Source organism: Hibiscus syriacus, unplaced genomic scaffold (genome assembly GCF_006381635.1).
Source record: "Hibiscus syriacus cultivar Baekdansim isolate YM2019G1 unplaced genomic scaffold, ASM638163v2 tig00111440_pilon, whole genome shotgun sequence".
Lineage (NCBI taxonomy): Eukaryota > Viridiplantae > Streptophyta > Magnoliopsida > Malvales > Malvaceae > Hibiscus > Hibiscus syriacus.
Genome location: NW_024063094.1, coordinates 281,767 through 308,855, shown reverse-complemented (window position 1 = coordinate 308,855; position 27,089 = coordinate 281,767). Strand labels below are relative to the sequence as shown.

The window sequence follows — 27,089 nt, the reverse complement described above, 5'->3', positions numbered from 1 at the left end:
TTAAGCATAATATTTCTTGACAGAATCCGAGTTTATTGGATTTTTCAAAATTTTTCCATCCATTTCTGCCAAGATCAACGCTCCTCCGGAAAAGGCCTTTTTCACAACGTATGGCCCTTCCCAATTAGGCATCCATTTCCCACGGAAATCTTTATGTATAGGCAAGATCTTTTTTAATACTAGATCACCCTCTTGGAATTCTCTTGGATGTACTTTCTTATCATGAGACTTCATCATCCGTTTCTGATACATCTGTCCATGGCAAATAGCTTTCAATCTTTTCTCCTCAATAAGGTTCAATTGATCAACTCTAGCTTGGATCCATTCAGATTCATCCAATTTTGTTTCTCTCAATATTCGGAGCGATGGAATCTCAACTTCAATTGGTAAGACTGCTTCCATCCCGTAGACTAAAGAAAAAGGCGTTGCCCCAGTAGATGTTCGAACAGTAGTTCGGTATGCGTATAGAGCAAAAGGTAACTTCTCATGCCAATCTTTGTAAGTTTCAGTAGTCTTCGTAATGATTCTCTTGATGTTCTTATTTGCTGCTTCAACTGCCCCATTCATCTTTGGACGATATGCCACTGAGTTTGCATGTTTGATCTTGAACTGTGTACAAAGTTCGGTCATCATTTTGTTGTTCAGGTTCAGAGCATTATCTGTAATGATCCTTTCTGGTAGACCATACCGGCAAATTATCTCTTTCTTTATGAATTTACAAACTGTGGACCTCTTAATATTGGTATATGAAGCAGCTTCAACCCATTTGGTAAAATAATCAATTGCCACAAGGATGAAACAATGTCCATTCGATGCTTTTGGTGTGATTGCCCCAATGACATCTATTCCCCACATAGAAAATGGCCAGGGTGCTGTCATTACATGTAAAGGAGATGGGGGTACATGAATCTTGTCTGCATATATCTGGCATTTATGACATTTTCTTGCATAATCAATGCAATCTGTGTACATGGTAGCCCAATAGTATCCATATCTCATTATCTTTCTGGCCATAGAAAGACCATTTGCATGTGTTCCACATATTCCACTATGTACTTCTTTAATGACGTTTCGAGCTTCACTGGTATTTAAACATCTCAACAGCATTTGATCACTGCTTCTTCTATACATAATGTCTCCATCAAGAAAATATCCAGCAGCCATTCTTCTCAAAGTTCTTTTATCAATTTCTGATGCATTTGGTGGATAACTTTGATTTTTGATATATTGCAGGATATCATGATACCATGGTTTACCATCTACCTCTTCTTCCACACTATAACAATGTGCAGGAATTTCATACACTTGCATTTTGATTGGCATCATATCAACTTTCTTATTTGCCTGAAACATAGCAGCTAATGTAGCCAAAGCATCTGCCATTTGATTTTCTTCTCGAGGGAGATAATTGAAGGTAACTCTCTCAAATTCTTTCACTAATTCGAGTGTAAAATTTCGGTATTCCAATAATTTGGGATCTTTTGTTTCCCATTCTCCTCGCAGTTGATACACCACTAACGATGAATCTCCATATATCTTGAGAAATTTGATTTTTCTTTCTATAGCTGCTTTCAATCCCATGACACAAGCTTCATATTCCGCCATATTATTGGTGCAAAAGAACTCCAATCTACTTGTAAAGGGATAATAAACATTTTCTGGAGAAATTAACACTGCCCCGATTCCTCGTCCCAAAGCATTAGATGCTCCGTCAAAATAAAGTTTCCAAGTTGCAAATTCATCATTTGTTCTGACTTTTTCATTCATGGATATGCACAATAAATCTTCATCTGGAAAATTGAAGTTCAAAGGCTGATAATCATTTGATACACGACTGGCCAAAAAATCAGCTATGACACTTCCTTTTATCGCTTTTTGGTTGACATAGATAATATCAAACTCAGATAATAACATCTGCCATCTAGCCATTCTGCCTGTCAAAGCTGGTGATTCCATTAAGAACTTTAAAGGATCAAGTTTGGATATCAACCAAGTAGTATGGTATAACATATATTGTCTGAGTCTTCGAGTAGTCCACACCAAAGCACAACATAATTTTTGTATTGGTGGATATCGAACTTCACAATCAGTAAATTTCTTGCTCAGATAATAAATAGCTTTTTCTTTTCTTCCTGATTTATCATGCTGTCCTAGTACACATCCCATCGAATTTTCGAAGACCGTCAAGTAAAGAATTAATGGTCTATCAGGTATTGGTGATACTAAAATGGGGGGCATTGGATAAATATTTCTTAATAATATCCAAAGTTTCTTGACATTCTTCATTCCAGACTTCAGGATTGTTCTTTCGAAGTAATTTGAACACTGGATCACATTTGTCAGTTAATTGAGAAATGAACCGAGATATATAATTTAATCTCCCCAAAAAGCCTCGAACTTCTTTTTTTGTATTGGGTGGTGGAAGATCTTGAATTGCTTTGACTTTATCCGGATCAATCTCAATTCCTTTTTTGCTGACCACAAATCCCAAGAGTTTTCCAGAAGTTACCCCAAAAAATGCATTTAGCGGGGTTAAGCTTTAATTGATATCTCCTCAACCTCTGGAAAAGCTTTCTCAGATTTTGAATATGTTCTTCTTCAGTTCGGGATTTGGCAATCATGTCATCTACATATACTTCAATCTCTTTGTGCATCATGTCATGAAACAAAGTTACCATGGCTCTTTGATATGTTGCCCCTGCATTTTTCAATCCAAATGGCATCACTTTATAACAGAATGTGCCCCACATGGTTATAAATGTTGTTTTCTCCATGTCTTCAGGATTCATTTTTATCTGATTATATCCTGAAAAGCCATCCATAAATGAAAACCATGCATGCCCTGCAGTATTGTCCACCAATGTGTCTATGTGGGGTAATGGAAAACTATCTTTCGGACTAGCTTTGTTGAGATCTCTGTAATCCACGCACATTCGAACTTTTCCATTTTTATTAGGTACGGGAACAATGTTGGCTACCCATTCTGGGTATTTAGATGCCTTTAGGAAACCTGCATTGATTTGTTTCATCACTTCTTCTTTAATTTGCAACAACATTTCTGGCCTCATTCTTCTGAGCTTTTGTTGGACTGGTTTATATTCTGGATTGATTGGAAGCTTATGTATCACTATATCTGTGCTCAAACCAGGCATATCTTGATAAGACCAGGCAAATATATCTTTGAACTCTTGAAGGAGATTTATCAATTCTTGTTTTATATGGACTGTCAGAGTGGTACCAATTTTCACCTCTTTTCTTTTCTTCATCTGTTCCCAAATTCACAGTCTCAACCTCTTCCTTGTGTGGTAGAATTTGTTTGTCCTCTTTTTCTACCAATCTTAATAGTTCAGTAGGAACATCACATTCCAGTTCATCTTCACAACCATTGATTTCTTCCAGACATATAGGCTGCTCTAAATTTATCACTGGATTAAATCTAGGAATAAACATGCTATTAACACGGTGACACCTGCAAATTTAAGTCGGAACATTTCCGAAAGAATATAGTAAATTTATGAAAATAAATAAATGTAAAAATGTAAGAAAATGTAAAGAATGATTGCCATCTGAAAATTTTAAAGAAAATTTCTTATATTTAACATAATTTCTTTTACAAGATAACAAAAAGTTTTCATATTTTTGAGCTAAACATAAAGATTAGTTCTGAATATTACTCTGTATTAATATTAAAAACTATAGGAAGATCTTCAGTGGTCCAATTGGTGAGTGTTTCTCCAGGAAGGCATGGTCGAATCATATCCAAGTACTTGCCAGTCTTGTTGTTATTCGTGATCATGTTGATAAATAATCCATTCATAGCTTCTTTAACTATGTCTTGATCTTTCGTCAACTTTTCTTCTTTAAAGGCTTCAACAAGCTGCTGTTCCACATTAATTGTTCCCCCCTGATCTGAATGTTGTCCTCAACTGTGGGAAAGACATGTGTTTCCAAAGGATTTCTCCTCCTTTCAATTTTGTCTTTCTGTCTTCACATCTTCTTTTCATCTCTTTGTTCCTTTGCTGAAAATTGGGCTTAAACCCTAGCCCAAAACGGTCTTTTTTCATTTTTATACTGACAGGAACTGAAATCCCTTGAAGATTCTTTCCTAGACCTCTCCCAGTTTTAGCTCCGATGCCTAAAGTTTGTTGTACCGTCATCTTGGTGCAATCAGACAATCTGGGATATGGAATTTTCCTTCCTTCTGCAACAAAGGTTGTATTTACAAATTCAAGAGCTCGAAAAGAGCATTCAAGAGCCTCATCATTGGTGTCGATATATGGAACATCGCTTGTTACAGATGCAATGATTTCTTCTTCAGCATTGACGCATATTAGTTGTCCATCAATAACAAATTTCAATTTCTGATGTAATGAAGAAGGAACGGCTCCTGCTGAGTGAATCCATGGCCTCCCTAAGAGACAATTATATGTGGGGTGGATGTCCATCACCACAAAATCAATATTGTACACGACTGGGCCAATTAACAATGGTATTTCCATTTTCCCAAGCACTTCTTTTTGAGTACCATCAAATGCTCGTACCACATTCTGATAACTCTTCATGTGTGATTGATCCAGAGGCATTCTTTGAAGTGTAACTAGAGGCATCAAGTTGAGAGCAGATCCATTGTCAATCAATACTCCTGGCAATACATGACCATGACAGTGTGTCGTGATGTTCAAAGCTCTTACTGACCCCATTCCGCCTTCCGGTATTTCATCATCTGTGAACGTTATGTAATTGTCAGCGGCTATATGTCCCACAATTCTGTCAAGTTTATTGAGGGATATATCTTCGGGGATAAATGTTTGATTGAGAATTTTCATCAAAGCATTCCTATGCGCTTCTGAATTCATCAATAGATCAAGAATAGAAATTCTCGCTTGTTGTTTGTGTAGTTGTTCAACCACACTATACTCACTATGTTTCAAGAATTTCAAAAATTCTTGAGCTTGCTTTTCTGTCACAGGTTCATTGAATGCTGGAAGGGATTCATCTTCAAATACCTTCTGAGGTATTGCCATGGCTTTTCCTTTTGCTTTCACTTGTTCTGAAGCATTGGATGTTTCGGGAGAGTAACATCTCCCACTTCTTGTAAAGAAACCGACCTCGCTCACTGCTTCAGATGCCGATGTTGTACTCAGACTTTGTGTTTTCTCTTCTGTTTTATTTAGAGAATCAGATCCTCCTACCATTGAAACATTGGTAGTATAATTCCAAGGTACCCTGCGGGTATCTTTGTATGGAAATAGTAGAGGAGTGGTAATAATTACTTTTGGCCTTATTGGTGCCGGAATCGTCGTAGATGATTTCACATTAATGATCACAGGATCACTTATTCTTTGACTTGGTTTAGAATCCTCTGATGAGCAAACATCATCTTCTTTTTTCCCGGGTTTTTCTTCAAAGAATTCTATTTCTCTGTTGTTCATCAATTTTTGCACCAAGTTTCTAAACTCAGGACATAATTGAATTTTATGCCCTTTCTCCTGATGATATTCACAATAATTCTTGCCTTCATTCTGCTTTGGCCTGAATTGTTGTGGAATTATACCGGCTAAAGAAAGCTGTTGGAATATCCAAACAAATGGAGATTTAATTTCAGAAATGTCAGTCTTTGCTTTCTTTCTGTCCTCTTCCTGAATTGCATTCACGTTTTTATCTCCATGATTTGGCAATGGATGACTTGATGCGGATGGTGTATTAAATTCCAACTTCCCAGTGTTGATCAAATTTTGAACCACCCTTTTGAATGCTAGACAGTTTTCAATAGAATGTCCTGCAATTCCTTCATGGTAAACACAGTGTGCCTTTGTATCATACCAAGGAGGGAATGGTGGTTGCATGGGAACCAAAGGGTAGGGCCGTATAACATCTGCTTTTAACAGCGAATCATAGACCTCTGCATATGGTACTGGTAAAGGTGTAAAAGAAAACCTTTCGTTTTCTTTTCGAGATCCTCTGGACTCTGCTCGATTAGTGTTTGTTTCCTCTTTCTTAACCCTTGGCTGGGTTATTGTAACACTTTTCGATGAATCCTTGCTGTAAGAGTTTGCATTGTTGACTTCATTCTCCTTTTTCCGGTACGTAGGTCTTTTGGAACTAGACCCATCATTTGATTCAATCTTGCCACTTTTCAAGACATTTTCAATTAATTCTCCAGAAATGACCAAATCTGCAAAATTTCTTGTTGCATTCCCCATTAAATGGTTTAAATAAGGGGCCTTCAATGTATGGACAAACATTATTGTGGCCTCTTTTTCTGACAAAAGTGGTTGAACTTGGGCTGCAGTGTCACGCCATCTCTGGGCATACTGTCTGAATGTTTCATTATTCTTTTTCTCCAAATTCTGGAGAGTCCATCTATCAGGGACCATGTCTGTCACATGGCGGTACTGCTCTAAAAATGCTTTAGCCAAATCTTTCCAGGATCTAATGTTGGCTTTGGTCAATTGAGTATACCATTTTAAAGCCGGTCCTGTCAAACTATCCTGGAAGCAATGAATTAACAATTTTTTGTCCTTCACATATCCTACCATTCTTCGACAAAACATAGTAATGTGGGATGAAGGGCATGTAGTACCGTTATATTTATCAAATTCGGGAGCTTTGAACTTGATAGGGAGGATTAGGTCTGGAACCAAACTCAATTCACTAGCATCAAACCCATAGAATGATTCAGTTATTTCCACGGATTTCATTCGTTCTTCTAAGCTCTTGATCTGTCTGGTCAGCTCTTCATTTACTTTTTGTTTCTCATTCAGCTCATTTAAATCTGGGATCAACTGATCAGTATTAAGATCCCCTACTTTCACATCTGATATAAGCGGATTTTTGCTTGAAGATGCTGGATCCACTTGTTGATCTTCATGTGGTTTAGCTTCTTGTAATGCAGATGTACGAGCATTGATTTGTATAGGGGTAATACCAGAGTGATAAATTGGTTCTGGTGAAAAACCTAGAGGATATATGGGTTCTTGGTCGAAAGATACAGGATTTTCATGCATTTTTCCACTGATAGCCTGCCTTTTAAACATGTCCTCTATCTTCTTCATCATACTGTCTTGTGAATTTGCAATGCTGGCTTCAATTTTTTCCAACTTCATTCTCATTTCTTCTTGTTCTTTATGATGCTGTTCCTCAATACGCTGTATTTTATCCTCCATAATTCTTTTAGTAGCTTGTCTAGTACCGTAGTGATGTAGTATTTCTCTTTTGGCCAGAGTAACTTCGATTGAAAAATCTCTTAATATTATTTTTCAAATTTTAATTAATGAATTTTAACTTAATAAATAATAATTCATAGCGAAAATTGTGAAATGAATGATGAATGTATGCAAAATGCATGTATGTAAAAACATTGATCCCAAAAAGTTAACTGTCATAGAACAACTTTCATCGGCATACAAAAGTTTCTTTATAATAGTTCATAACTACAGATAAGGCGTAGCTTTCCTATTAAGCTCTATAATTTCTTTCATTAACCATGACACCTTCTTTCCACATCTAGAAACTGGATCAACTTGATGCTCAATTATTTTGGCTTCAACAGCTAGTTCCCCAACATATCTGGCAACTTCGCTCATTTGTACCATGGCCTCGAACACCATATTGCTTCTTTCTTCACTTCTTTCGACATAGAACTCAGTTGACTTTTGCCATCGTTCAGTTGTTCCTTCAAGAGTTTGCTCTAACTCAGTGATTCTGACTTGGCAATTGTGCAGAATTTTTTCAAGATCTCTAATGCGTCTTCGCAGTGAAGCATTTTCCTCATTACTTTCCTTGAGATCATTAGGTCCTAGACGAACCTTTTCTTGAAACAATGATTCTTCAAGTTGTAAAATGTAAGTATTAAACTCTGAGTTTTTGTTTCTAGACTGATCCAAATCCTCTTCCAGTTTTGTTCGTGCTTCTTGCGTTCTTTGATTAAGCTTCTGGATTTGAATATCTTTATTTCTGCATCTCTGCATCCAATTGCTAGCCACCTCCTGCTCTACCTCAAGTCTGGTGTTGAAATTTTTTCTTTCTATCTCCCATTTTTCTTTTTCAACATTGGATTCTTCCATCTTTTGGCCTCTGACTTCAAGCTCAGCAATCAACTGGTTCATTTCAGATTCAAATCCCTTGAACATGATACTTTTCTCGCTTTCAAATTTAACAAAGATGTCATTCTTCATCTCTTCTAAATATTTGGCTCGATCTCTTTCTCTTTGCATTTCATTCATGATCTCACGGTGTTCAGCCTTGTATTTTATAATTCGCTCTCTTCTGTCAACCTCGAAATCTTCTATTTTTTGCTTTCCTTTTTCCAGGCTTTTGAGTAGACGGCAATTTTTTCCTTTCAGATCTTCAACTCGTCTTTTCTCAATGTTCAATTCTCTGGTCATCTGTACCGTTGATTGGCTGGGTCCTGATGCTTTTCGGGATTTGTATAACTCCTGGTAATCTTTCTGTAAGGCTCTGTACTCATCCTCACCTTTTTCTTTATCTTTTCTCAACATTGCACATTGTGATGAATGAAAGTCAATGTCAACCCCCAACATAGCTTTATCTTGTCTCATTTGCTCTAATTCTTTCGACCAGCCATCTCTTTCTGCTTCAAACTCAGCTCTCAAGATTTCAATCTCTGATGGAACCACCTTAATGCGATCTTCCATAGAGATATCCTCATTTTGATCTGGTAGAGGAATATTTTCGTTTTTTCTGACAGATCTCCAATCTTCATAATCAGGAGTTAGCATTTCTTTTGCTGCTTTAGCTCGAATACAAAAAGTTGTTTTCCAAGCTGTAACGGCTTCCATGATACTTCTTTTATAATTTTTGCTGTGGAATGCGAACTCAGACGACTGTAGTCCAGCAGTGACAGGTACAAATTGACGACCTTCATACTGTCTTATAACCAGAAGTGGTGCATATCCAATTCCTCCCCATAATCCGAGCAGCATTATCCAGTTGTAATCACCACACCTGTAAAGGAATTCCCTTTGGATTTGCCACGGGGCGCGCCAAACAACGTCATTGCTTTGCAGATTTCGAAAGGCATTAATCCACATATCTTTCTTAATTTCTTTCGGCCATTCCTGCTCTAGAAATTCTTTTAATGGTGAATAATCCGTATTAAAGCGTCGGTATGAAACCTTTTCTGTTCTCCAGAAATGACTACGGATCCAAACATATAACAACTGAGTACACCCTGAGAATCGTCCACCTCCTAGCCTTCTGCAAGCATTTAACGATCTGAAGGTTTCTGCTAGGATTGCAGAAACAGGATTAATCTTCTTCGGTAGCTGTTCAAACAAGTCTACCACTGCAGCTTCAATATATCCCAATACTTTTGGGAAGATGACCATGCCATATATACCCAGAGCAAATAGATCGAATCGTACTTTAATATCTGGATGGCTCTGAATAAGTTCTCGGATGTTGGTCCAAGCAATGCCTTCGCTTTCGCCTTTTTGTTTTGTACGGGCCGCTACCCATTCTTCTCGTACCCCGGCAATCTTTGCTAATTTAACTCGAAAGGGTTGATTTTTAATTGACTTTGAATATATTCGATTCTCCAAAGCACCTTCAATATGTAGCAAAGTTGTGTATTCTTCAATAGTAGGGACCAAATCCTCTTTATTGAGAGTGAAGCAATTGTACCCTGGATTCCAGAATTGAACTAGGGCTCGGAGTAATTCATCATCAACTTCCACATAGAGCAGATATGGGATGTCTCCGTAAGTCTGATAAAACTGCAATTTTTTGTTTGAATCCCAACTTTCCCAAATGCTTCGCAAATCTTGCATATCATTTCTTTTTAGTGAAACTGAAGCATAACTGGCCAAGTCAGATACATAATCATCCTGCAGACTGTCTCCTTCTTGTCTTTGTAAATCTTCAGCCCACTGTCTTACTTCTGAGTTTAGAATTACTTGACTTGAACACTTTTTATCCATAGATGAAGGCTTTCCAATGAGACAATTAACACAAGGATCAATGTCTTTTATCCTGTATGATGCGATGCAAGCAGAAAAATAAAGAACACACAAAAAAGAAAATAAATTAGTTTACATAAAAAATTCAATAATAACATTTATTTAATTTAAACATGCTTTTCTAAATTTAAATAATTTAAATAAACATGTAATTTAAACAATAAATAAATTAACAGGAAAGACAGAATTCATTTCTCCTGTGTGTACACCTATTTTGGACAAAATTTCGGCATGACTTCGGATTGGAAGAGTTTTTAAGGTTTTTTTATATGCAGGGTTTCAGATCTAAGAATAAAGGTACCCGAATTGTCCTTGTTAGTGCCCCCTTGGGTTGCTAACCCCCAATCCTAGTCCATCACAGACTAAAGTGGATCGAGTTCAATTCGAGGGGATACATTTCTCTATGCCTGACACGAAGAATAAATTCTCACGAAGACATAGAGCATATGAACCCCGGAAGTTACTTGCTAGGTCTGACACGGAGAATAAATTCTCACGAAGACGTCGCTTTCACTCCCACTTAAAAGGGACAACTCAATTATAGAGCTTTATGTTATGCAATGCAAGTGTTGTGTGTGAGGAGAAATGTTCAAACTTTTGACAGAAAAATAAATACTGAAATAAATAAAATACTTGCAAATAACATATAAATATTATAAAAATAATAAATAAATAAATAAAAAAAAGAATTAAATATATAAATTTTTAATTTTTGACTAATAGAGACAATTTATAATTGTTTTTTTAAAAGTTTGACCAGTTCCCCAGCAGAGTCGCCAAGCTGTCGTAACCGGTTTTCGTCCGGGCACGAAATATTAAATTGGGCGAGGAAATTGATGTGAATAAATAATTTTGAAAATAATTTGAGAGTCGCCATCGGCCTTTTGGGTCAGGTAGGTCGAATACCTAAAAAAATATCTTTTTTTTTTTTAAAAAAAAGTTTTAAGAAAACATCAAAAAAAAATTAAACTGATCTGCGTTTATAACCAAAAATTCGTTCTTTTTAGTAATAAAAAGGGATTCGTGGTCGGTTACGTTTAGGAAAGGATTAGCACCCCTACAACGCCCAAAATTGGTACTTTGCAATTATAAATTGTCTCTATTATTAAAATTTAAAAATTCAAAAATTTATAATTCTATTATTTTCAAAATTATATAAAAAAATATTTATTTATTTAAAAATATCCAAAAAGAACTTCTAGTTGCCTTAAGACAGCTCTTTTCTTTGATATTGATAAATAATATTATTTAATTTTTAAATTTTAAAAATTCAGAATAGGACATCCAGTTGTATTAAGACTGTCATTTTCTTTGATTTATTAAGATAAATATTTAAAAATTACTATTTATTATATATATATTTATGACTATATAAAAATATTTATTCATAAAAATAAAAATACTATTAAAATAATATATTTAAAAACAATAAAAGAAAACATATATAATAAATGACTAAATTACAGTAAAAATAAAATTAAAAGTCTAATTTATAATTAATCAAAATTATAGGGATCAAATATGTTATTTATCCTAAATATATTATTTTAATATGAAGGACTAAAATAAAAGAAATTAAAATTCGAAGACCAAATTAAGAATATTATAAATTTAATTTAGTGACTAAAATGTAAACTTTACAAATAAGGAGGACTGCGGACGGGGTTTAACTATTTCGTAATTACGCGCATAGTCCTTCCCGAAACGACGTCGTTCGGGAAGGACTATAAATGGTCCAAACCGGCTGGCCCGAAGGGCCAGCCATTTCATTTCTTTTTTTTTTCTCTCTCTAGCAGAGAGAGTTTTAAAACTCTCTGCCTTCTCTCTAGCTTCCCTCACCGGAGGGAAGCCGGTCACCGGACGGCAACCGTCTGCCGCCGTGACCATCACCGCCGGCCACCGCATCCGGTGGCCGAAATTTTTTTTCTTTACACTAATATATAGATCGGACCGTCCTAAGGACGGTTCCGGTGTTATTTCTTCCTAAAAGGCTCCCAATCGGAGCAAATCTACAAAAGTACCTTCGTTGTTTCGAATGTTCCGGTGAGATCTGGTAGTCGGAGCTTCCTCGGTAAGTCTCTTCTTCCTTTTTTTTTTTTTTTCTTCTGGTTCTTTGCTGCTGCTGAGATCGTTGGTATTAGTTTGTTTTTTTTTCTTTTCTCTGTTTGTTTTTTCTTTTCCGTTCTCTATTTTTTCTCTCTGTTTTTCTGTCTGGGGTTCCTTTCGCAGGTGGGGTGGTGGCTTTTATAGCCACCACCGTTGTAGCCGTCGGACCGGTCCGAAGAAGGGCTCTCGGTGAGTCACCGGACTACCAGTGGTGACTCACCGAGTAGCCATGGCGTGGACGGCTGGTATGATCTTCTGGAGCCTTCATTCGGGACGTGGCAGCGGCGGAGGCGGCGAGAAGACTGTCGGCAGCCGCGTGGAAGCTGGGGCGGCGCCGCGTGGCCCTAGGGTATCAAACCCTAGGGTTCCTCTCTGGAGCCATGTGGACCGTTGGATCGTGCCAGATCCAACGGTTGTGATGAGGCGGCTGAGGATGATTAGGGTTAGGAAACCCTAACTGGAAACCCAAATATTTAGGGTTTCTGGTTGGATTTGGACCGGTTTCAGTTGGTTTGTAACTGGGCCGGTTGAATTGTAATTGGTTTGTAATTTATATGTATTTAATATATTTAATAATAAAATAATAATAAAAATAAAAATAATAATAATAATATTAATAATGATAATAATAATAATAATAATAATAATAATAATAATAATAATAATATTAATAATAATAATATGGATAAAAAATAGTATCTTCACATGTCACTGTTCGAGCATGCTCATATGTTATTTCATATATATATATATAACCTTCCAGCTGGGGGTGACACCACTTTATGTTGTATAAAACTAATATTTTAAGTAATAGAAAGGACAGAGGAATCCTAGTGCAGTGCTTACATATAGCATTGTTCATGCACTGTCATGGTGTCATAGTTGTTAAGCTATACAACTAATCCGACATTGAAACTTGAAAGGCATCATTCGGTAGATTTATGTTGAAGAACCAGGGAGCATGATTCGGTACTCGTCTCAATCATCACACGAGAGCATGATGCTAAGTGCAAAGAGCTGAAATGTGAACCAACAGACAGACCTGATAATATTAGATATATACTTGATAGGAAAGATGAGGTCATATATGCTGACGCAAGGATTTCAGAACTGTGTTCGCCATGAGATATTGTTCTTTTGGAGGTAAAGACCGCCATTACGGTTAGTCACAGTCCGATCCTTGGCTAGTCAATGTGGAGACAATAAGTGGCATACATTCTGAATAAAAATCAAATGATTAATTGCAATCTGGTAATCTCATTAATGCTTCCCAGTATAGCATATTGTCAGTGATCACCTAAGATCCTAGTGAAATGGTCATAATATGATTCTGGATTAACATTTTCCAAAACATTTACCTGTTTCCCTTGTTCTTCATCAATAATAATCTCTCCTATCATCATGACGTCTCCCCGTCTTCCGAGACCTTAAGAGGCTTGGACATAAATGTCTGGTTCGGATGTGAATTTCCTGCCACGATTACTGAACCAAGGATCTCCCCCCAAAAATAAATCTAATCTAACTTCTTTTGCATCCATTAGTGTTTCTAAAATTACATCTCCTGTTGTAATTGCCAAAGTCTTGAAAGAATCGTCGGGCAAACACAAGTTCAGGAGTCTGAGTTGTGGCATTCATCCTGATGTTGAAGGAACTAACTCTTCTTTGCATCTGCAGTGGAACAAGTGTGATGTTCACAGACGAAGTGAAAACTTCCTTTGCAGCTAAGAATCGAGAAACATGTTAAATTCTGCATATTAATTCGAGGGAACCGTGAAAATATTTCCTTTGATCACTGAGCTTGCATTCTCTGATAGAATGATCTGTGCTAAATTAGTCAATACTGTGATATTTGATCCTGGATATCCAACGAGTCCACCATAGACTTCCAAATTTCTCGTGCTGATGGTTGCCTGTGTTCCGGATTACTGGTATCTCTAGGAGCTCCGTATTTGACACAGGTTTCTCTTGTGCATCTGAAAAAGTCATTAGAAGGCCAATAGGCCATATATTTGTAACTTGTTTTTGCTCATGCATGTTCTGCAACATTTTTTAGTTGTTATATTCACGGAAGTATTTATAATTTTACCTTCTTGGACTTCGAGGTAAATCACAAGCAAGTCCATATAGTGTGTTGTAGTCCAAGTAACCACCACCACCATGAGGGGTAGCCTTGGAATACTTGCAGTCTTCGATTGCGGCAAAAGATGGATTGGCTAGCCCAACTGAAAATGCTTTTTGCCAAGACCAACTGGAATGTCATCGCGACCCATCATATGTAGTATGCCATATGTGACATCCGTTGCAGGAGTCACCCAGCCTGTTGAGCTGATTAGTATTCCCTAGTTGAACATAGAAATATCAACCATGACAAACTTCAGTAAAGCCTGAACATTAGCCATGCTTAAATATAACTTGCAGAACATTGCAATATTTCTCTAATTTAAAGTTGCAAATGCTCAACTCTTGAGATCTGCAGTCTACATTGAGATTAGTCCTAGCAAATCCAATCCGATATAAACTACCTCGAGATCGATTAATTCCACAGGTAACTTGAGGAGATGTAAAAGAGCTAGAAAGTCCTCGGCACTCATGTCCTTGTCAAAATCAATCGCTTTCACTATGTACCCCATTCTTGTGTACATTGAATACCCTGTAAGCAGTGGAATGAAGCCATCTAATGCCCCAGAAGGTTGAACTCAGCATTGTCAAACAAAACAACCGAAGGAACACATTGTAGGCAGCAAACGGGTCTGAAAATACTTTGAACTCAGCATATTGATATCTATCTTGTGGGTACAGATTACTAATATCAGAACATTCCCTTGAATCATCAGAATCGTGGTTCTTCAGACAGTCTGATCTAACGGAACCTCCCATGGCAAAAATGTGTTCCACATCATCTTCAAGTGAGGATTGTTCATAAGCAAGATGGCAAATTTGTATGTGCTCCCTTGAGAAACACAGTTATATGACCTGAAGATATTACATCTATCATCACTTCTAGTGCTGTTGGTTGCTGAAGAGGGGAGTATATCTTCTTTGTAAATGTTATAATAGCATTATAAGTAAATTTAGAAGGTAAATAATGGTGAACATCTTTAAAGTTACTAAACTCATGAAATGTTACTAGTTAAAATGTTACTAGTTAAAATCTTTTTTTAAAATATATTATAATTGATTTGATATTTAATATTTATTTCCATCATTAAATTAATTATTCAAATCCGTTAATAAAATAAATTATTGTTCTAGTGGTAATTTTATAGTATTAACTTTTTATTGTAATACTTTTAAGAGAAAATAACCTCAGTAACAAAAAATGCTTTATAATATACGATTTTAACCAACTTTTTTTGGATTTGCCAAAATGACCAACTAAATCGCAATGCAATTATGACTGTCGCAACACGATTATGACTGTCGCAACGCGATTCTGACTGTCGCAACGCGATTCTGACTGTCGCAACACTGAATTTCAAATTTGCAACAGGTTTTAGTTTCACAACACAAATGTTTTCGGTATATAACTACGCAGCAGAAGCAACTCATAACCTAAATCCCTAATTAACAACAGGTTTTAGTTTCGCAACACAAATGTTTTGGGTATATAACTACGCAGCAGAAGCAACTCATAACCTAAATCCCTAAATCGCAACTCATTCCATCTCCATCTATCACTCTCTCCGGCGACATCCGTTCCTATATCCAACGACATCCTTCCCCATCCGGCAACAGGTTTTAGTTTCGCAGCTCGTTTGTTTAGTAAATTAATTTACAATAATAAAATCATCTAATGTTGATCATGTTTGGATAGATTTGTGTTTTGGAGGGTCATGGGAGAATGTTCATGGTGTTTTACAATATATGCCTTTACCCATGAATCTTCAACTAAAACTATCATTAAAAAAGTTAACTTATGAAACTCTAATATTACATGTTGCAAATAAATTGAATTTAGAGCCCTTAAGTGGATTTAGGCTATCTTATCAGAGAAAAGGTAAAGTTTATTTGTTAACCGACAATGAAGATGTTGAACGATTCATTGCTTACATTAGTGTTTCGCAAGATGATGTTACAATGTATGTTGTTGAACCTAGAAGTAATGAAATTGGGTCAGTAGCGGGTAGTAATCAACTAAGTTTTTCAACCCCAGTTTATGGTGCTCAAAATTTAATGGTTCCACCACAATTTCATCACCAAGCAAATTTTGTTTCACCACATTTCCAATACCAAACACAATCTCAAAACCCACAACCTTTCCCTAATCCAAATCCCAATCAACTTTCAGCACCAAATTCCGGTTTTCATATTAACCAGTTAGACGATGATGAGCCAACAGAAAAAATTGTGAGTACTAGTCGGTATTCGAAATTTGATCTTGGTCAATACCCGGACTTTGATCTTGGTCAATACTCGGATTTTGATGATGTTTCAGAAGAAGAAACAGACCCTGCGTGTAATGATTTTGATATTGATCAATACCCGAATTTTGATGATGAAACAGCCGCTGCCGAGGAAGATGTTGTTGATGATAATGAGGAGGAAGTTACGACTGTGAATGAACATGTTGAACATCCATTATGTAATTCATATAACCCTGAAGAAGAAGAAGAAGAAGAAGAAATCCCCGAAGAAAAGTCCCCAAAGAAAATGCCACGGGAGTATAACTGGAATATGCCAGAATTACTTCAGATACCGGAAGAAGAGTTGGTAAAAATAGCATTTGATTGTTACACAAAAATTATTCGTATCAAGAAAGATGATTGTTTTGATACAAAAGAAGACTTGAAGATAGCTTTGTATAAGAAATGTGTGGAAGATGGCTATCAACTAAAAGTTAACAAATCAAGCAAAGATCGTTTCGAAACAAGGTGTATGATTGATAAAACCTGTACGTGGCGTATGATTGCAAAGAGGATAAAAGATTGCGAAATATTTCAAGTTAGGACTTTTATTGATAAACATACATGTTCAAGAACCCAATTTTTTCCTCACCATAGACAGGCAAACAAAAAGGTGTTGGGTGGTTTTCTGACTGAGTTAATGTTTTTGAATGGCAGGGTATATCGGAGACATGAAATTATGACTGACATGAATGCTCGGTTCAAGATTAGTATCTCATATTCTCAAGCTTGGAGAGCCAAATGTTATGCCTTGGAATTGTTGAGGGGGTCGCCAGAAGCATCGTTTGCCCAACTGCCGGCTTATTGTCACAATTTAAAGCTGAAAAATCCTGGGTCAGTAACTCATATCAAAACAGATAGAGATGGATGCTTTGAGTTGCTGTTTATCGCCATTGGTGCTGCGGTTAGTAAATCAATATAATTTTGTTGACTCATTTTTGTTAGTTACATGCATTTCATATTTAAATGATTATATTTCTTGTGTATATGATTTTGTAGATTCGTTCGTTTATTACTTGCATGCGCCCAATTATTATAGTTGACGGAGCACATTTAAAAGGTCGATACCTTGGAGTAAACTTATTAGCAGTAGCCATGGATGCTAACAATGGGATACTGCCAATAGCTTACGGGGTTGGCAAATCTGAAACCTCTGATTCATGGACATGGTTTATGGGGCATCTTAGGGATTACATAGGTCCTATTAGCAATCTGACAATCATATCCGATAGGGCAAACTCAATTGACAACGCTGTTAGAAGGTGTTTCCCAGATGTTTTTCATGGACTTTGTGGTGTTCATTTATATAGAAATCTAAAATCAAGGTCTGCTGGTATAAAAAATCACAAATGGACATACTGGAAGGCTGTAAAAGCTTATCGGGAAGTGGATTTTAATAAGCATATAAATTGTTTAAGACGTGTTTTGCCTCAGTGTGCTCAAACACTAGAAGATGTCGGGTTTGAAAGATGGTCAAGAGTACATCAACTTGGAGCAAGATATGGTTTCATGACGTTTAATAGTGCAGAATCAATCAACGCTCTAAGTCGTCATTCCCGAAAATTACCCATTACTATGTTAATGGAGTTTTTTCGAGCTTCTATTCAACAGTGGTACTACAAGAAAAGAAACCATGCAGGTATTATTTCTTTAAATTCGTAACTTATCATATATTTTACTAAGTATTATTTATTTAAATTTACAGGAACATTGGAACATCGTGTTACACCATGGACTGAAAAAAAGATAACGAAACGTGTTGTGAAGTCAACGTCATGGAGAGTTGAACCATGTTCAAACACTTTGTTTGAAGTACTGGATAATAACTTAAATGGGCTTGTCGATCTAAATGCAAAGACGTGTAGTTGTATGAAATGGCAAACATCTGGTTATCCGTGTGGGCATGTTATAAAAGTTGCTCTTCATCTAAATCAAGATGATTCAAGCGCATACGCTATGGATTGCTACACTACAGAAGTATATCGACAGACTTATGCCGAGATTATCTACCCTATTCCACATCCTTCTGAGTGGGACATACCAGATGACTTACAAACAGTTTTGCCACCAGCCATGGACAGAAGGCTACCTGGCCGACCAAAAAGTTACGATCGTATACCGTCTAAGGGTGAAGAGAAGAATAGATCGACATATAGTCGGTGCAAGGAAAGTGGTCATACAAGGTTGACATGTGGATCACCAATGCCATCACAATCATCTTTTCCTCTACCAAAATATGGATCCTCATCAAAATCCAAAGCTCATATGGTGTCAAGAAAAAGGCAATCAAAATCGCAATCAAAATCAAAATCCCAATCACAACCGGCTTCACCTTTTGGAACTATTAACTTAGGTGATTTTTAAATGCAAACGTTGTATTATGTGTAAACTTTTAACATTTTCAGTTAGGCATGTATTAGTAACTTGATTTTGAACATTGCTATGATCTGTTCAGTTGTTATCACTTATTAACATTCATTTGAATATCGCAACGCGAATTTGACTATTATGTGTATTTTATGTGTAAACTTTTAACATTTTTAGTTAGGCATGTATTAGTAACTTGAGTTTGAACATTGCTATGATATGTTCAGTTGTTATCACTTATTACACATTCATTTGAATATCGCAACGCGAATTTGACTATCGCAACACGAATTTGATTATCGTAACTCAAAAATCACAACGCGAATTTGACTATCGCAACACGAATATGACTATCGCAACGCAAAAATCGCAACGCGAATTTGACTATAGCAACGACTATTTGACTATCGCAACGAGAAAATCACAACGCGAATTTGACTATCGCAACGCGAATTTTATTATCGCAACGGGTATTTGACTATCGCAACGAGAAAATCGCAAAGCGTATTAGACTATCGCAACGCGAATTGACTTTCGCGTTGCGATTTTATCTTTTGCATTGTGATTTTGAGTTTAGCGTTGCAAAAGTGTACCTCCAACAAGTCTTTTGCCTTTAATATGATGCAGATTGAAATCAACAAATCAACTTTTACATTTCAATCAATTAAACAAGCACAAATAAGAATTATTTACACATCAATATTAAACAAATCAACTTTTACAAATCAATTTTTATAAATCAATTAAACAAGCAAAAAATGATAATAATTCTTATTTTCCTCATCAATTAAACAAATCAGACTTTTAAGAATCAATTAAACAATCAAAAAAAGTGTATCCCAGACAGTTGTTTATGCACACATACATCAATTTCACGCAGCTCACTTCAAGATTAACCTGCAGAAACCAAACATTTGCTCAAATAACACTTCTACACATCTAAAACCAACAAACAACAAATTATTATTGAATTTTAGGTACTTAACAACACTTGCATTTGACTTACAAATTGTTTATGGACACTTTCATAACGCGGATGCAGGTAGGCAACGTCTCGAATATATCGCTCTAGCCATAAAATGCCGAAACCACAAGCCTACTGCACCTCTATCTCTATCGATGGGAGGTAGAAACTGTGTACTTCCTGTCGTCAAACGCTCCAAGCACATGCATACGAGAGGACCACAATCCCCTCTGGCTTTCGGCTTTTGTTGTGGCACGGTCTCGTCTCTGATAACTGTAACATTGAACTTCTTTGGCTTCTTATTTGCAGAATAAGTCCAATAATTAATCGCATCCAAGAATTTAGCCAAATGAGAGCTCCGTCCCTTAATAATATCTCTCAAATCAGACAATGATATGTAATTTATCATGCTGTCATATACTATTATCTTCAGGGATGGGAGCTGAAGCTCGATGAGAAGCCAATGAGTACATTCCAAAACAGGGATAAACACCTGCAATCATAAGTAATAATTCAAATTGCGCACTTATTTATGAACACCTTTAAAATATTAAAAAAATACTAACCTTATCGACCTCCCACCATACAGGATAAAGTTTAGCTTGTCCATTAGCCAACACATATGATTCCTGTCGTTGATTCTTCAAGTGAACTACGTGAAAAGACGTCGACATAATTGTATCTCGCGTATTTTTTTTTATTTTTATTTTTCTTCAATTTCCTTACTATTAGAAGACGTGACACCCATGCATCAATATGCTGTTTTACAAAAAAAAGACATACATTAGTGAATTACATAAATTTAAAAAAAAATTAATCAAAATGAAATATAAGAAGAAATATAAGACTTACCCCCTATCGAAATAGCCATTGTCTTCAACCCCTAATAACACACCCCACCAAGACCGTTCAATCAACAAATGCATATCATCGTTGAGTTTGTATATGTCAGCGTAACACCCTTGGCTCCGCTTATGTAGATAAAAATAAACTGCGGTCTTAGCCCAAAGGGTATTATCCAGAATTGTTTCCGGTAGTTGTTTCCTCTCCACTTTATCTGCCGAAATGGTACTGGCCGGTAACTTATACGAAAGCCAACAGTCATCTATCATGTCCGGCACGTGAGGGGTTTCTCAATAATTCGATATATTATGCCGTGTGAATCGGGCTCTAGAATGTTGTGAGGGACCTCTTCAATGATGACAGTGGCCTCTTGAACGGTGGGAGGGGACTCTTGAGGGATGATAGGGGCCTCTTGAACGATAGGGGAGGCCTCTTGAACGATGACATGTGAGTCGGGCTTTTTCTTATGGATTCTTCGCACTATTGGGGTGAATGGAGACTTAATGGCACGTGCACGCCGTCTAATGCGTGAACTCCATCTTGCAAGAAAAACCTGACGTAGAGCATCCACCTTAGCGGGCCGCTAAAAATAAATTAATACATAAATCAGTAAATAAACAAACATGATATTAAACAGTGAAAACAAAGACAAATATATTTCAAACTTGCACGGTATTCACCCAAGTCATTATTCTATCATTGTTCACAAAATGCATCAGATAACATTCAAGAAGTAATCACTTATATAAACATTTAAAAGGACAACATATAGGTTTAGTGCATGTTCAATGACAACATAAAGAGTAGTAGTTTATTCTTGAAACTTAAATTTTCAACACTGTGAAGTTAGTATTTGTCTTTGTCTTTTGGTTGAAGTAATGCAATTCATTCAAGTTTCAATTTGCAGAAGAAGAATAGAATCTGAAACTTAAAATCGCAACACGAATGACTATCGCAACGCAAAAATGACTATCGTAACGAGAGAATCACAATGCGATTTTCATTTCGCATTGCAATTCTTTCGTTGCGATAGTCAAATTCGCGTTGCGATAGTCATTTTCGCGTTGCGATAGTCATTTTCACGTTGCGAAAGTAAACACTTCTTCTGTAAACTGAAACTTGAATGGATTGCATTGCTTCAACCAAAAGACAACCAAAAACAAATACTAACTTCACAGTGTTAAAGAATAAACAGTTTAACAGTATTGACAGCAACCAAAAGAATTTACTAAGCAATCTAAGTGAAATGGTTAATCTAAGTGAAATGGTTAATCTAAGTGAAATTACGAGTAAATTTATCATCAAGTTAAATATGAAAAATATTAAACTTACCTCGTTGCGTAGAGTATGAACCTCATTCTGCAACGATGCTACCATCTCACGTAGAGCGGCTACCTCACCACGTAAAGTAGACACCTCAACACGCCATGCACCATTGTCATTGCGTAAAGTACCGACCTCCTCACGCAAGGCATTGACCTCATCACGTAACTCCCCTAACTCATCCCGTGGAGGTGGAGAACATGGAGATAAACGTCGTGGCATCTTTTCCGATCGCCTATCATGAGGTGATGGTGGAGAAGAGGCTCGATGATGTGACAGAATAGGTAATGGCTCTCGTTGTGGAGGTGTATAGTCGGGTCGATCAAGTGATGGCTCTGGGTGAGGTGATGGCTCTCGAAGTGGAGGCTGCTCATCATCCGTGCCATAAAAAAAACTTACTATCTTGCCACTAATCAGTGGCAAGCTCAGCTTCCATGGGTGTCAGCCTCTGTAATGGAGTGTTGGACTCCTAACAATATAAAAGCTCAAACAAAGTTAAACGTGTACTAGTAATAACTTGTTTATAAACATATAGTAGTATTTGTGTTAACTTACATTATTTATTGTCGTATACGGTAGTAAATCTTCCCATTGCTGCAAGGTCTGTTTCCTCTTCCAGGAAATATCCCTAGGAATATCATTAGAAGTTTTTAATGCATATGTCTGCATGGCGGGAAATGCCTCAAATATCCAAATCTACAAACAATATAATAACAAACATTAGTAATTGTTAAATAATAATTAATTATAATTTTGGAAACATTATATAAAAATTCTTACCTTAAAGGCCCAAATAAAGCCTGACAAAGTGTATTTGGAACCATCGCCACGCAAACTTTTTCGATCATCAAAGGCAGACGACAACTTATTCCATGTAGCTTTCCATAGATACGAACCCCAAAAAAATAGGTTCCATGCATTTAGGTCCTCTACCAATTTAATTAGATCATTAGGAATAGGTTGTCTGGCCTCTCTGCCTAAAAAGCCGGCATGCAAAAGTATTAGAAGGCATACTCGGACAACATCGACGTCATCCATCCGAGTAAAACCATCTTTCTTATTCAATAATCTCATCAAGTCTTCCACGTGTAAATTCGACTTCTCCATTGACAGCTCAGGAAAAACCCGGGATAACCATGATAGGCGGGTAATATGTCTAGTGTACCGACCTACATCATCGTGTCCGAAGCGTAGACCGGTGATTAAGCAAAACTCCTCCCGCCCAAAACACGTATACGCCGGTGGAAAATCAAACCATATCTCTTCATCACGACGTTGTATAGTCTCTGGTAGATCGCTAGTCATGGTTTGAAGAAACAGATGGGTCAACATAGCATCTCCACCCGGATGTTGTACTTTCAACCATGGCTCGAAGCAAGTATCCTGAAATATTTTTCTTTGTGCAGGTGAAAGTTTCGACGCAATTGTTTTGGTCAGGCTTAATTTATTTCTTAAGGTCAATTGAGCCGAATAAAAGTTCTACAAAAACAATAAACATACCAAGTTAGATATACCAAAAACTACACTGTGAAGATATACCAAGAACAATAAACATAAAGAGTAGTAGTTTATTCTTCAAACTTAAATTTGCAACACTGTGAATTTAGTATTTGTCTTTTTTTTTGTTGAAGTAATGCAATTCATTCAAGTTTCAATTTGCAGAAGAAGAATAGTTTCTGAAACTTAAAATCGCAACACAAAAATGAAAATCGCAACACGAAAATGACTATCGCAACGCGAATTTGACTATCGCAACGCGAAATAAAAATTACAACGCGAAACTAAAATCGCATTGCGATTCTGTCATTGCGATTTTCATTTCGCGTTGCGATTCTCGGTTTCAAATACTAAAATTGAAACTTGAATGGATTGCATTACTTCAACCAAAAGACAAAACAAAGACAAATGCTAAATTCACAGAGTTTAAAGACTAAACAGTTTAGTAGTATTGGCAGCAATCGAATGAATTTAATAAGCAATCTAAATGAAATGGTTAATCAATTATTGAAATTACCAGTAAACTTATCATCAATTTCAATATGAAAAACCTAATAATAATGCAAAAATTTCAAAATAAAAATAATTAAAAAACTAACCCTCGGTGGTTGATTTGGTTGATTTTCCATTTCTGACCGTGAATGATTGTGAGGGTGGCTCTGAGAGATGGAGATAGACGGATTTCACCGGAGATGGGAAATGATTTTATCGGAGATGGGGATGGATGTCACCTTAGAGAGTGAGAGATGAAGATGGGACTGAGTTGTGATTTAGGGTTTTAGGTTATGAGTTACGATTACGGGATATATTGTGGACGGTTCAGTGTTCTGATAAATTAATATTTGTGTTTGGAATTTGAAAAAAAATACGCGTTGCGATAATAATGGCGCTTTGAAAATCGCATTGCGACAGTCAGAATCGCGTTGCGATAGTCAGAATCTCGTTGCGATAGTCAGAATCGAGTTGCGATAGTCATACTGGCATTGCGATTTACATATTCGAATTGCGATAGTCGGAAAATCACAACGCGAATTTGGAAAATTGCAATGCGATAGTCAGAATCGCGTTGCGAATCTGGAAACTGATTTGCGATACCGGAGATCGCGTTGCGAATTATCGATCGCATTGCGATTTAGTTGGTCATTTTGGCAAATCCAAAAAAAGCTGGTTAAAATTGTATATTATAAGGCATTTTTGGTCACTGAGGTTATTTTCTCTACTTTTAAAATGAAAATCCCAAGTTTAGAACTTAAAAACTTCACTCTTAAGGTATATATATATATATATATGCATGTAGCCACACCATTCCACCATAAAATCATCGTATTTCTTCTTAGATCCCCAGATTTGAATCCTTTCAAGAATTTCATCCTTCCTTTATCTATCTCCAATCCTGCCAAGAAAGGCTAGAAAGAAACATACCCTCAATCCAAAGACCCCATATAACAAAACCCACCTCAGGAAACTCAAGAACATCCAAAAGAGTCAACCTTTATGCAATTTTCCAGCAATTTGAGCGGCCAATCTTCCATGGAAGACCCTAATGAGAAGGAAAAACAACTTCACTCTAAAAACGAGGTGCTTGTCAAGATGGTCCAAGAAAAGCCAGAACGTATTCAATTATTTGTTGAAAGCATATGTCTTTCAGGATCAGTTGAATCAAAGTATGAGCATGGGGTTGCAATACGAGTTGCTTTGGGTTTATATGGCGTCTCAAAGGAAGGAAATGAGTGCTGAGAGGGTAAGGGTAATTGAGGCGTTGTATCGTATGATGAATGTACTATTAGGTAGTCTTGAAAAAGAGAGAGAAATATTGAGTTTTTACTGTAACGAGAGGGATTTGGGAAGAAATGAGGATAGTTTGATGAAAGAGAAGATGACGGCAATGGTCGAAAATGATAGGAACTTTGTTGAAGAAATGGAGAAGTTATTGGAGGAAAGGGATGCAGCTAGAACAGTGTTGGAAATGAACAATAAGGAACTAAAGGGTCTGCAGAAGAAGATTCTGAACTTTCTTGAGGAGTTTCTTGGAGAAAAACGTACCGGTGAAAGTGAAAATTCTGAGCTACACGAAGAAGTGTGTTATGTGGATTGTTGTGAACATGCTGATAGTTAGGTTGCAGAATTCCCTTTTGGAGGTGAAGAGTAGCTTCAACGATTTGAGGGATAAAATGGAATTAACCAGCATTAATCATGGACAATTATTGACTTTGTTGAACAACACTATCTCACTATTATATCAATCCATAGATGAAAAAGATCGGAAGGAGAAGGAAGAAGCTCCTATTGCTGACAAGAAGCCTGAAGAGGAAGCTGAACAAATTGCAACCGACTTAGAGACAATAAAACAAGCATTTAACAATGAAGAGACAATGACTCAAGGTTTGAAGCTGAAAGCTGAGATTATGAAGAGACAGAGACTCATCTTTGTTTTGTAGCCTTTGTCAATGCTACAAAACAAAGATGTGTGATTTGATTGATTGGTAACTTTGTTTCAAGCACAAGTTCTTCATACTGATATGCTCAAAGACGAATCATATGATGATAGTAATAATACTTTTATTTATCGATTTTATTGAATAAAGGCATTGCCGCTATTATTTTCATTTATATATATGTGTTTAATATAAACTGAAAGATAATAAAGTCCATATAATGACATAATTGTTATTATTAAAAGATCCATAGTCAAGTTTTATTATGGGCATGAACAATAATAATACGCTTAAGACTAAAATGTTATTGATTGATGACAATGAGTTGTCATTGACATAGAGATGTCAGAATTGATACATGATTATATTGTTAGAGAACAATGTATTGGATTGACCGACCATGAGCATATATCTTGGATTATTATGTGACAGTCATAACATTGCTCATGGTGATGATTATATGTATAATCCTCAGACTTGAGATCAATACTATCCCAACATATATTGTTGTATGTTTTGATGCAGCTAAACAAGCTCCGTAACTGGTTGCTCTATAAAGACCGTTATTGAATATATCTCAATATATGTAGTGAGTGTGTACGATTAAGATAGGATTTGTCCTTTCTACATAATAGGAAATATATAACAGACCACTTAATTGAGTAAGACTAGAAATGCATGGTCATGCTCGAATAAGTTGATATGAGATATCATAAACTATTCGTTAATTAAAGTCTGCTCTAGATATCAAGAAACACTAGATGGGCTATACAAGTGTAACTATTCCAAGACTTGTGCCTATTCTAGATATAAATGACATAAGGATGTAATACATAAAAGAGTAATCACCAAGATGATATATCGAATCATATTTTCTTGTAACTTAGGTGACAATGATATATTGCTAGATTTCACTTATTGTATGTAATATTAAAATTGTTCTAATAATTACTGCTAACGTTATAAGAACCTACAAGATCACACCCTAGGATTGAAATGAACAAAGATGTACAATTTGTTGTACGTTACTAAAATATATGTTTTAATAATCCCGAATATTTAATTTCAATTAATTAATTAAATATAGATTTAATTAATTTGAAATAATAAAATCTCCAATATGATTAGGATAACTTGGATATATGAGGATTATTAAATTCTAATTAATTAA

The 27,089-nt window shown here is 36.3% G+C and overlaps 2 protein-coding genes across 2 annotated transcripts; one reads left to right on the top strand and one right to left on the bottom strand.

The window, feature by feature from the left end:
- Window positions 1–13,489, bottom strand: LOC120163293. The gene is given in 7 exon segments (XM_039173264.1): window positions 1–2,235; window positions 2,237–2,515; window positions 2,517–3,260; window positions 3,262–3,360; window positions 4,308–4,943; window positions 6,096–6,722; window positions 13,445–13,489. Coding segments are annotated over 7 exon segments (4,665 nt in total).
- An 11,666-nt stretch (window positions 13,490–25,155) lies between these two features.
- Window positions 25,156–25,921, top strand: LOC120163292. The gene is made up of 2 exons (XM_039173263.1): window positions 25,156–25,560; window positions 25,607–25,921. Exons 1-2 carry the CDS (start codon window positions 25,156–25,158, stop codon window positions 25,919–25,921), a joined length of 720 nt encoding a protein of 239 aa, XP_039029194.1.
- Window positions 25,922–27,089: the final 1,168 nt, after the last annotated feature.